At 41.4% G+C, this 12,971-nt stretch overlaps 1 protein-coding gene and 1 long non-coding RNA gene across 2 annotated transcripts in view; one reads left to right on the top strand and one right to left on the bottom strand.

The window, feature by feature from the left end:
- LOC142651397 (E3 ubiquitin-protein ligase RNF31-like) overlaps positions 1 to 12,971 on the bottom strand; it is a 91,980-nt gene that overhangs the window by 48,232 nt on the left and 30,777 nt on the right. The window contains exons 4-7 of the mRNA XM_075826041.1: positions 8,811 to 8,881; positions 7,842 to 8,012; positions 1,163 to 1,345; positions 39 to 137 (exon numbers count right to left, since the gene is read on the bottom strand). Of these exons, the coding sequence (XP_075682156.1) occupies positions 39 to 137; positions 1,163 to 1,345; positions 7,842 to 8,012; positions 8,811 to 8,881 (524 nt within the window). The remainder of the gene's footprint in view (positions 1 to 38; positions 138 to 1,162; positions 1,346 to 7,841; positions 8,013 to 8,810; positions 8,882 to 12,971) is intronic.
- LOC142651398 (uncharacterized) overlaps positions 1 to 12,971 on the top strand; it is a 31,327-nt gene that overhangs the window by 12,824 nt on the left and 5,532 nt on the right. The window lies entirely within an intron of this gene.

Genomic DNA, 12,971 nt, shown 5'->3' with positions numbered 1-12,971 from the left:
TCAGTTCGAGGACATATAGATTACAATTTGTCACTTACATGACTGCACCAGCTGAAATTGGGCATCTCCATTAGGGCTCTGTCTCTCAGTTTACGTTGAAATAACTCATGTGTTGCTGAATCAAGATAGTGATGAATCTGAAAAAGCAGGTCGTACCATGTGTACAGACACTTTAGACACTATAACACTGGGCACATTGGTCAAGGTGCTGCTGCGGTTGGTATATGGGACATTTGTATGGACACCAGAAGTATGGCTGGCATACTTGTAAATACATTCATTTGTGGATGATGTTAATCTTTGAAGATTTCTACCAGGTTGGAAGTGTCAGGGATCATTACCATGTATATTGTTTGCAAAAATATTATCCTCACATATATGTATGTATATATCAGTATATTACACAAAGAACTGGAATCTAAGAAGATGGAGTCTGTATGAGAAACACGCCTATGGAGACACCGCCCCTGGAATGCAAGAGGAGTGTACAGATGGACTTACAGCTGAGGAGCCAATGGGGCTTAAGCACGTCCCACATCTCTAGGGAGGGAACATGTGTTTCTTTTTTTTGTTTAATAAAAAGTTTCAGTTCACTTCCTACTTGACTGAGGGAAAGATGTCTACCAATACTTGTCTGTCTGGTGTACTTTTTTCCGTGCATGCTTTCAGTTTTCAATTTACAGAGGTGGTTATTCGGTGTGAGATAACAAAAGGAAGTTTAGCCCTAACAGAAGTACTATATGGACACTGCTATGTGATTTGAACTATGTGAATGGCACAATTGTGTGTGAAATTCGGTATGGCTGTTATTACTGTGCTGGCACTTCTTTTTGGCCTGCCCTTATGTATAGGCACTGCTGTGAGGAATATCTGCACCCCTGTAAGTACTATATGACACAGTTTAGGAGCAGTCTTTGCAAAGAACTAGAATAAGACACAGGGTCTGGGTGTGGTTAGGTCAGAAAAATGTCTTTGGCATATGCTACCTATTCCAATCCCATTTTTTTATTCCAAGTTGGGCATCAATGCATGAAGGAAGCTAGTTGTGAAAACAGTGTAAAGTTATACAGGATATGGGTATAGATGTCCTTTTATTATATAAGTATACATTCCTGTTACTACAATATACAGTACATCTCCCCTTGTTTTATGGACATAATACCTGTGTATCCAATAAATTGAAGAATTCCATAGATTCCTCTGAGTTCCCTTCATTGTCCAGATCAGGCTTTTTGCAGATAGGACACACCACATGTATAATACTCTTCTCTTTGATCACCGAAGAGAAATGGTGAATGAAACACATTTCACAAAATGAGCAATTGCAGTGTGTCATCGTCACAAACTGAAAGAAAATAAAGTGGTGAAAACAATATAAATATACTATATACATACAAGTCATTCCTTTTTCTTTTCCCATTGCTATTACCTTTATCATACAGAGAACGATTGGTCTGATTTTATACATAGCACATACCTGTTTGTATAGTTCGCTACTATAGCTAAAAGTTACTGTAACCTGAAACACATCCTCTAAGTTTGTACCTTTGGATAAATTGAGTTGTCAATAGAGATTGATGCTGCTTTTACCTAGAATACTAGACTCTCTTCTCTACATTGCTGCCTTTGGGACCTTACCAGTTTACGTGCACCTTAAAGACTATGTAAACCTTTTAAAGTTCTTTTTTTTTTTTAAATAAAAGGTCAATCAGTTTTTCTTGTGCAACTTTCTACTTAGTTTTTATTAAAAATTATATTTAGTTTTTGTGATACAGCTGCTTTGTACTCTGTCTACAAAGCAACTGTATTTTATTCTGAATCTTGTACCTGTTATGTGTTTTTAAGCTTTCAAATTGACTTTTTAAAAAATCTATTTTACTTTATAATACAACTTCAATGTTTCCAGTATAACTAGAAGTTGCATCATTCTCTCTCAGCTGTACTGACGACTCAGCTGTCGAGCTGGTCCTGCATGTCTCTGACACACAGTATCCAGCTAATATTGATCACATCTAAATTATGCTAATTTGTTTAATCATTGCAGACTAGCACTGTGTAAACCTGGCTTATTTCTTGTATGTAAAATATGCTTAACCCCTTTCCGCTCTGGCCAGTATTGACCTTCCTGACAGAACCCATTTTTTAAATCTGACATGTCTCACTTTATGTGGTAATAAGTTTAGAATGCTTTTACCTATCCAAGCGACTCTGAGATTGTTTTCTCGTGACACTTTGTACTTTATGATAGTTGTAAAATTTGGTAGTTACATTCAGTATTTCATTGTGAAAAACACCAAAATGTAGTGAAAAATGGCAAAAATTAGCATTTTTATACATTTTAATGCATCTGCTTGTAAGGGGGGATTCAAACGAGCGTGTATTGGGTCCGTGCGGGCCACGTGGTTTTCACGCGCCACGCACAGACCAATACAAGTCTATGGGGCAGTACAGACAGTCCGTGCTTTTTGCGCAGCGTTTGTCAGCTGCGCAAAAAGTGCGACATGCTCAATATCTCCGCGTATTTCGTGCATCACGCACCCATTGAAGTCAATGGGTGCGTGAAAACCACGCAGGTCGCACGGAAGCACTTCCGTGCGAACCGACTGAAACAGCGCACCAGCTGTCAAAAGGATGAATGTAAACAGAAAAGCACCACGTGCTTTTCTGTTTCCAAACATCCAAACGGAGTGTCTTTGAGATGAGCGAACCCGGACAACCGAACTTCACCGGGTTCGGCCGAACTCTTTTTTCAAATTTCCGGTACGCGACGTCAGGAGATAGTCACTGTCCAGGGTGCTGAAAGAGTTAAACTGTTTCAGCACCATGGACAGTGACTTCCGATCCCAATATACATGAACCTGTAAAAAAAAAAACAAGTTCTGACTTACCGATAACTCCCGGCTTCTTCCTCCAGTCTGACCTCCCGTGATGACAATTCAGTCCAAGTGATAGCTCCAGCCAATCACAGGCCAAGCACAGGCTGCAGCGGTCACATGGACTACCGCGTCATCCAGGGAGGTGGGGCCCGATGTCAAGAGAGGCGCGTCACCAAGGACGCGTCACCAAGGCAACGGTCGGGAGGGAAGTTCTCGGTAAGTACGAACTTTTTCTTTTTTTTTTAACAGGTTTCTCGATATTGTGTTTGGCATTCACTGTCGAGGGTGCTGAAAGAGTTACTGCCGATCAGTTAGCTCTTTCAGCACCTTGGACAGTGACGGGTGTCGACCAGCCTCATCTCTATGATGGCGGCTGCGCGAAAATCACGCAGCCGCGCATCATACACGGATGACACACGCAGCTGTCAAGTGGTTTTTGCGCGCGCAAAACGCCGCGTTTTTTTGCGCGCGCAAAAACGCAACGTTCGTCTGAATCTGCCCTAAAACAGATAGTAATACCAAACAAAATAGTTACTAGTTAACATTTCCCATATGTCTACTTTAGATTAGCATCATTTTTTGAACATTCTTTTATTTTTCTAGGATGTTACAAGGCTTATAACTTTAGCAGAAATTTCTCACATTTTCAAGAAAATGTCAAAATGCTATTTTTTTCAGGGACCAGTTCAGTTCTGAATTGGCTTTGAGGTTCCCATACTTTACAAACCCCCATAAATCACCCCATTTTAAAAACTGCACCCCTCAAAGTATTTAAAACAGCATTTAGAAAGTTCCTTAACCCTTTAGGCATTTCACAGGAATTAAAGCACAGTGGAGGTGAAATTTCTTTTTTAATACATTTTTTTCTGTAATTGTAACACAGAAGGTTTTTTTTTAAATATCCCACGTGGCCCTAGTGTGGTAATGGACTGAAGCACATGCTTCAGAAGCAAAGGAGCACCTAGTGGATTTTTGGGCCTTTTTTTATTGGATTATATTTTAGGCACCATGTCAGGTTTGAAGAGGTGTTGTGGTGCCAAAACAAAGGAAACACCCCAACAAATTCCCCACTTTTGAAACTACACCAAGGAATTTATCTAGCTGTGCAGTAAGAATTTTGACCCCACAGGTGTTTCATAGATTTTATTAGAATTGGGCTGTGAAAATGGAAAATTAATTTTTTCCCAATAAAACGTAGATTTTTTCTCATTTCCACATAGACTAAAGGAGAAAAAGCAACTCTCGATTTGTAAAATGAACTCTCCTAAGTACAGCAATACCCGATATGTGGTCATAAATGGCTGTTTGGACACACGGCAGGGTTCAGAAGCAAAGGAGCGCCATTTGGCTTTTGGAGCTCAAATTTTGCTATGTCGCATTTGCAAAGCCCCTAAAGGGTCAAAACAGTGGAAACCCCCCACAAGTGGCCCAATTTGGGAAACTACACCCCTCAAGGAATTTATCTAGCGGTATATTGAGCATTTTGACTCCACAGGTTTTTTGCAGAAATTATTGGAAGTAGGCCGTGAAAACGAAAATCTAAATTTTTTCCAATAAAATGTATGTTTAACTTTTTTTTTAAATTTTTCACAAGAACTAAAGGAGAAAAAGCACCCCAACATTTGTAAAGCAATTTCTCCCGAGTACAGCAATATCCCATATGTAGTCAAAAACTGCTGTTTGGACACACGGTAGGGCTCAGAAGGGAAGTAGCACGATTTGAATTTTTGAGCGCAAATTTAGCTGGAATGGTTTGCGGAGCTATGTCACATTTGCAAAGCCCCTGAGGGGCCAAAACACTGGAAACCCCACACAAGTGACCCCATTTGGGAAACTCCACCCCTTAAGGAAATTATCTAGGGGTATAGTGAGCATTTTGATTCCATAGGTTTTTTGCAGAAATTATTGTAAGTATGCCGTGAAAATAAAAATGTACATTTTTCCAATAAAATTTAGGTTTAACTATTTTTAAAAAAAATTTCCACAAGAACTAAAGGAGAAAAAGCACCTCAACATTTGTAAAGCAATTTCTCCTTCAGAAGGGAAGGAGTGCCATTTGGCTTTTGGAATGGTTTCTGGGCGCCATGTCGCATTTGCTGAGCCCCTGTAGTACTAATACAGTCGTAAACCCCCCCAAAATGACTCCATATGGGAAACTACACCCCCCTGAGAAATCATCTAGGGTTATAGTGAGAATTTTGACCATAAAAGTTTGAAAATGAAAATTTTTATTTGTTTCAACATTTTTCATTTTCACGAGGAATAAAGAAGAAAAAGTATGGTAATACCCCATATGTGGGTATAAACGGCTGTTTAGACATATCGGAGGGTTCAGAATAAAAGGAGTGGTATTTGACTTGGAGCGTAGATTTTGCAGTAATGGTATGCGGACACTATATCGCATTCGCAAAACCCATGATGTATTAAAAAAAGTGACCCCATTTTAGAAACTACACCCCTAGAGGCATTTATCAAGGGGTGTAGTGAGCATTTAGACACCACAGGTGTTTTTCCAGAAATTAATATGCAGTGGATGATGCAAAGTGAAAATTGCAATTTTTCCACTGATCTGCCATTTCACTGCTCAGTATGTTGTGCCCAGCTTGTGCGACTGGAGAATCTTACCCTGTAAATTGTTAAGTGGGTTCTCCTGGGTATGGCAATGCCTTACTTGTGGATGTAAACTGCTGTTTGGGCACACTGTAGGGCTTAGAAGTGAAGGAGCGTGGATATTGCTTGGTAGTAGTCTTGTTTGAGTATTACTAGTGTTTCAGTTTATAATGTGGGGCATATGTAATCTGTGCGGAGTACATTAGGGCATAATAAGAGGGTATAATAATGTGGTAAATAATACAATTATCCATACATGTGTGGTACACTGTGAAGCAATCCGTTATGCACAGGCCGGTGTCGGACTGATAAACGGTTTTCTTTCTTATCCCCCTTTTGTAAGACTGCACCTTTTGGGGACATTTCTTCCTTTGTAGTTTGGGAAATTTTGCTAGGAAAGTGTTGCCCTGGTATAATACGGGCGCCCTCGCTTCGAGCAGATGTGCCACGTCCCTTCCCTTCCTAGTTCCTAAATACTAGTAGGGCCCTGAAACTGAAGGAATGTTCCCCACCGGCCTGCACATGTTTTTATCATCACTGCATTACTAGTGATATAACTTTTTATTTTTTGGGTTAATGGAGCAGTGTGCAGGCTTGTTTTTTGCTAGACAAGCTGTAGAGTTAATTGGTACCATTTTGGGACACATACGACTTTTTAATCACTTTTTATTTCATTTTTTGGAAGAGGAAATGACCAAAAACAAGCAATTCTGTAATTGTTTTTTATTGGCATTCACCGTTCGCCATAAATTGTTGTTAACTTTATTCTGCGGGTCGATATAATTACGGTGATACCAAATTGATATAGTTTTTTTATGCATTGTAGTTTTTGCACAATAAAATCACTTTTTTAGAAAAAAATCATTTGTTTTCTGTGTCGCCATATTCTAAGACCCATACGTTTTTTATTTTTGTGTGGACAAAGCTGCGTCAGGGATTTTGATTTTTTGTGGGACAGGTTGTCGTTTTTATTGGTACTATTTTTGGGTTAATGTGACTTTGATCACTATATATTCCATTGTTTGGGAGGAGATGTGACCTAAAAACAGCGATTCTGGTGGTTTTTATTTTTTTACGGCGTTCACCGTGCGAGATAAATTAGGGAATAGTTTTATAGTGCGGGTCGTTTATTTTTTATGTTTTTTCCAATAATAAAAGACTTATGAGAAAGGCAATTTGGGTATTTTTAACTTGAAACTTTTATTTTTTTACAACATTAACTTTTTTTTTGTCCCACTAGGGGACTTGAAGGCCTGTAACATTAATCGCTATTCCAATACACTGCACTACATACGTGCAGTGTAATAGAGCTGTTAGTTATTCACTGACAGCAAGCCGGAGGCGGGGCTTCATAGGCTTCCGTCCAAGGCAGACAGGGAGGCCATTATTAGGCTTCCGGTTCCCATACCAATCATCGGCCATGCGTCGCTGGGGTGTCGGTCGGGATAATCGGCTGGATCGGAGACTAGCTCCGGTACTGGCCATTACAGAAATGTATCTGCTGTAGTATACAGCTGACACCCGGCGGTGATGGTGCGGGCTACGCTTCTGAGCTCGCACTATCACTGTGACGTAACTGTAGTGCGGTTTGCAAAAACCTCTTCCCGACAGTGCCGTATATATACGGCGGATGACGGGAAGGGGTTAAACATGATTTCAAATAATTGCATACAATGGTGAAAATATCATTGGAGTAAACAATGCAGCTTCTATGGGCCCCTTGGAGAGAGGGAGAGACTAAGTTGGTTGCCACTGGGTGGAGAGAACCTGTGCAGGACTCCAATCTCTAGAGCAACTGCATTGTTAGCAAGAAAAGAGTTTGGAAATTGATCTTTCTATGAGGACCCCTCTCTTCTATGCATACCGTTGGTTGCATGGGAAGGTGTTTTTTTGGTGTTGTCTTGAATATACTGTGCACTCACTAATGTACAGTTATGTCAGATAGTTACGCACACAGCACAGCGGCTGTACGGCAACACATGGCGTCCTATATGGCTCCGTGCCACCGCAAGCAAGGCTTACGGCATCTGATGGAGCTTGCCACAATTTTTTACTGTTGGAATTATATGGAATCAGACAGAAAAAAATCTCTGTATGCCTCTGGATGAAATCGGAGGCATGTGGAGGTACAACAAAGGCGCCAGTCACTTCTATGGTTTTATACAGCTGTGTGCGTGACGCTCAGCTTTAGATTTTGTGGTAAATTGATATTATAATTCCTGTGTGTTGCTATGGTACCATGGACTTCATAATTCTATGTAACATTCCATCTGGGACATGATTGATTTTAGTTAATACGGTTTATGTTGGTCTATTTGCTTTATAATATTCCATTCATTAGAAGATAGAAGTAACCTTTGAATATGGGTATTGATCACAACAAATCTGACACTCGTGTGAGAGATAGTGGAGAGCAGAGTTGTAATCTGTGCAGGAAGAAACAGCTTCTTGAATATCCTCAATTCTCCATGAGCCATTGTTGTCCTGACATAAATCTTCATAGATCCTTTGTTTCCATTCCAATAACTGTATTTGAAAACAACAAAAAACGGAGTATATTTTTAACGAGCAAAATGTATATTTATGTATATACCATGTGTATCCATGTCTATTAGGAATATTGTTGGTACTAATAAGAGAAATAATGACGATAATAATGTAAGGATTCACACATTGACAAGTTGGTTGAAGGCAGTTCTATAATCCCTGAATCCCTGAATTCAGTGACTATACAATTCCTACTAAACAAAACCAGAAGATCTGGATATAGGACCTGCGATACTGGAATGTTACTGCCATTGAAGGACATATCAAATATATAGTTCCTCCATTCCAAACACTGGTTTGGAGAAGTAGCACCAAGTACACCTTCAGCTGCACTGATGGCCAAACAATAGTGTTAATCATGGGCGTACACAGAAATAGAGCCCCATAGAAAAACTCAGAATGAACCCCAATTCTTCTGGGTGCTCTGCCAAAAGGACTATGTCTGTATTAGAGGTCATGTCCATTATACAGTCTGAAACTGTCAGCACTGATTTCACAATGTCAGACTGTGTAGTGACAAACCCCATTGACAAGAGGAATTGTAACGCCCTGTTGTCAATTTATTCATACATTTCCAGGGAGGGTAACAGAGCAATGGCACAATGAAAGGTTCTAATAATTGATGCTCCAGAATAGTTTTTTATGGGGACTTCCAAAAAAGACATTTCTCTTTAAATCTTGTGGTAATGTCAATGAAGACATTGTAATTAAAATTGTATCATAAAGGTAAAACTACAGTTTACCATGGCCAGAATGTAATGAAAGACACATACTTACATGGAAGTTATTTCTTGTAACCTCTGTCTTGTTATGGGAAATGTTACTGCTTGAATTCGTATTGACATTATCTGTTCAAATAAAATAAGAGACATCTTAGGCTATGTTCACACAGAGTTTTTTTGCAGGCGGCAATTGTGCCTCAAAATTCCGTTTGGAAGTTTGAGGCAGATTTTCCTCTCCCTGCACGCCGATTTTCGCGGCGTTTTTCGCTGTGTTTTTCGCCTGCGGCCATTGAGCACCGCAGGCATAAAACGCAGCGAAATTCGCTTTCTCTTCCTCCCATTGATGTCAATGGGAGGTCAGAGGCATAAACGCCCGAAGATAGGGCATGTCCCTTCTTTCTCCCGCGAGACGCCTCCGCCTCCCATTGAAATCAACGGGCCGTTTTTGCGGCGCAGTTTCCGCGTCAAAAAACTCATAAAAAAACTCAGTTGTAACATAGCCTAATACAAGGGGGAGTTCACACAGAGTTTTTTTACTCTTTTTTTGACGTGGAAACCGCGTCGGAGAACATGCCAAAAAACGGCCGAAAATGAACCTTATTGATTTCAATGGGAGGCGGAGGCGTTTTTTTCCTGCGAGCGGAAAAAACGTCTCGCGGGAAAAAGAAGCGACATTCCCTATATTCGGGAGTTTACACCTCTGACCTCCCATTGACATCAATGGGAGGCAGAGAAGGCTTATTCCGCTGCGTTTTTTTGCCCGTAGCACTCAATGGGCGAGAGCGAAAAACACAGTGAAAAACGCCGCAAAAAACTTGTAGGCAGAGCAAAATCTGCCTCAAAATTCCAAACGGAATTTTGAGGCAGATTTTCTGCCTGCAAAAAACTCTGTGAACCCACCCCAATACAATTGCAAGATTTTTTTTGACCTGAATCATGTAACACCCTGTTTTTTTACTGACAAGATGCAGCATTTTATTTTTTTGAATATCAATAGTTTGAACTAGAATTAATGCATTTACTATTAATATAACCTTAAATCTCCTACTTTTATTGACTTATATACATAATTAAGTCTAAACTACTTGGGTTGCAATATTTTCATCTACGATGGACTCAAAATCTGAATTAACATTCAAGACACAATTGCACAGGCTGTGAGTCCTGTCATCAAAAGTGAAAAGAAAGAAGTGCTGCTTCAGTAAAATAATATAAGTAGAACTTAGATGCATTATAGGACAATGCACATTTTATGTGCTCTGGTTCAGTCTGAGTATGTATAAAAAAATGTAGGCAGTTGTGGAAAAAAGCTGCAAAGTAAGAATGCTTTAAAAAGATAAAAGTGATAATAGTTGTTTTTTTTAAATCAATTTACAAAATGCAAAGTGAATGAACAGTAGAGAAATCTAAATCAAATCAATATTTGGTGTGACCACTCTTTGCTTTAAAAACCGCATCAATTCTTCTAGGTACACTTGCATGCAGTTTTTGAAGGAACTCGGCAGGGAGGCTGTTCCAAACATCTTGGAGCACTAACCCCAGATCTTCTGTGGATGTAGACTTCCTCAAATCCTTCTGTCTCTTCATATAATACCAGACAGACTCGATAATGTTGAGATCAGAGCTCTGTGGGGGCCATATCATTACTACCAGGGCTCCTTGTTCTTCTTTACACTGAAGATAGTTCTTAATGACATTGGATGCATGTTTGGGGTCGTTGCTCTGCTGCAGAATTTATTTGGAGCCAATCAGATGACTTCCTGATGGTATTGCATGATGGATAAGCAGTGGCGGATTAAGAAGACCATGGGCCCTGGGCTGTTACCCTGCCGCGCCGTAACTATTGCTAACACTACCTTTTTGCACAAGCATTAACAAATGGGTGTTACGATTCCGCTTTCACAGGGCTGTTTCCCTACATACTGACAGTATCACACTGTGCAGGGACACAGCGACAAACCCCCCATGTAGACAGCGCCACACACCCCCTGTAGCTAGAGCCACACACACGCCCCCTGTAGATAGAGCCACACACACACACACACACACACACACACACACACACACACACACACACACACACCCACCCCTGTAGATAGAGCCACACATACACACACACACACACACACACACACACACACACACACACACACACACACACACCACTGTAGATAGAGCCACACACACACACACCCCAGTAGATAGAGCCACACACACACACCCCTGTAGATAGAGCCCCACACACACATACACACACACACACACACACACACACACACACCGGTAGATAGAGCCACACACACACACACACACACACACACACACACACACCTGTAGATAGAGCCACACACACCCACCCCTGTAGAGAGAGCCACACACACCCCCTGTAGATAGAGCCACACACACACACACACACACACACACACACACACACACACACACACACACACACACACACCCCCCTGTAGATAGAGCCACACACACTCCCCTGTAGATAGCATCACACAGCCCCCTATTGATAGCATCACACAGCCCCCTTTAGATAGCATCACACAGCCCCCTATAGATAGCATCACACAACCCCCTATAGATAGCATCACACAACCCCCTATAGATAGCATCACACAGCCCCCTATAGATAACATCACACAGCCCCCTATAGATAGCATGACACAGCACTCCCCCTTATATATAGTGCCACACAGCGCTCCCCCCCTTGTATGTAGTGCTACACAGCGTCGCTAGACTGCAGCCCTGGGATGACATTTTATCCCATATGACTGCTGCAGCCTGTGATTGGCTGCAGCGGTCACATGGGGTGAAACGTCATCCCAGGAGGCCGGCCCGGACGAAGAAACTGAATTCTGGGCAAGTATAAGATTTTTATTTTTTCTAAATTGTGTTTTTACATAACATCTGTTATCTGCTGCAGGTTTTACCTCCCCATTGAATTAAATGGGGAAAACCCGAAACAAATGAGCAGCGTTTATGCAAATACAATTGACATGCTGCGGAATAAAAAACCGCACCGCAGGTCAATTTCTGAGCTTTTTTTTCCCCACTTATCATTTACGCAGTGTGTGATGAGAATTGTTCACATCTAATCTACTCTGCTGCTACTGTATTAGGGCTTGTCCACACTTAACGGAATTGCTGCGTATTTTCCGCCCGTAAAATACGCAGAATACGGTAGCAGCAAAGTGAGTGAGATTTACCAAATCTCATCCAGACGCTGCGTAAAATTTCCGACCAGACATTTTGTCCTGCGGTGCGTATGTCTCGTACTGCAGCATGTCAATTCCTGCTGCGGAAAGTGGACAGAATTGCTGCGTTTTTTCAGAGCAGATGTCACCATCTCCCAACATTGAGAAAAACGCAGCAAAATACGCACCATTTTCTGCAGCTAAATTTCTGCTAGTTTCTGCGGAATTGCTGCAGAAATATATATATATATATACACACGCACACGTACACACGAGTATGCACATTATGCACATATAAAGTACACACGAGTATGCACATTATACACATATAAAGTACACACACGAGTATGCACATTATACACATATAAAGTACACACGAGTATGCACATTATACACATACGTATAAAGTACACAGGAGTATGCACATTATACACATATAAAGTACACATTGTAAAAACACATGAATATGCACATTATACACATATAAAGTACACATTGTAAACACACACGATTATGCAAATTATACACATATAAAGTACACACTGTAAACACACACAAGTATGCACATTATACACATATAAAGTACACATTGTAAACACACATGCACTTACCTTTTATGTAGGATATTTGTGAGCCTTCACTGCAGCTCTTCTCCTGCTCACAGCCCGACACAGGGCCCGCCGACAGTCTCCCCTCCCCCATGTCCCGACAGCTAGCAGCAGGAGGAGAGATGTTTAGAGCAGGGAAGGGGGGCTGGAGGGGGAGCTTCTAAAGCAGCACAGACCACGTCTGCTAAGTAGGAGCGAAGCTCCCCTCGTCTCATGACAGGTGCGGTCCCGGTACCGGGGCTCCCTCCGGTGCTAGCAACGCCACTGGGCATGAGGGGGTTTGGGTGGCTATGGACCCCCTGGGAGCCTTGGGCCCGGGCGGCCGCCCGAATCGCCCTCATGATAATCCGCCTCTCCAGCCCTCCGGCAAACAAACAGCCTTCTGTTAAAGCCAAATATGAAAAT

Source organism: Rhinoderma darwinii, chromosome 5 (assembly GCF_050947455.1).
Source record: "Rhinoderma darwinii isolate aRhiDar2 chromosome 5, aRhiDar2.hap1, whole genome shotgun sequence".
Taxonomy (NCBI): domain Eukaryota; kingdom Metazoa; phylum Chordata; class Amphibia; order Anura; family Rhinodermatidae; genus Rhinoderma; species Rhinoderma darwinii.
This window is presented reverse-complemented; position numbering and strand designations above follow the sequence as displayed.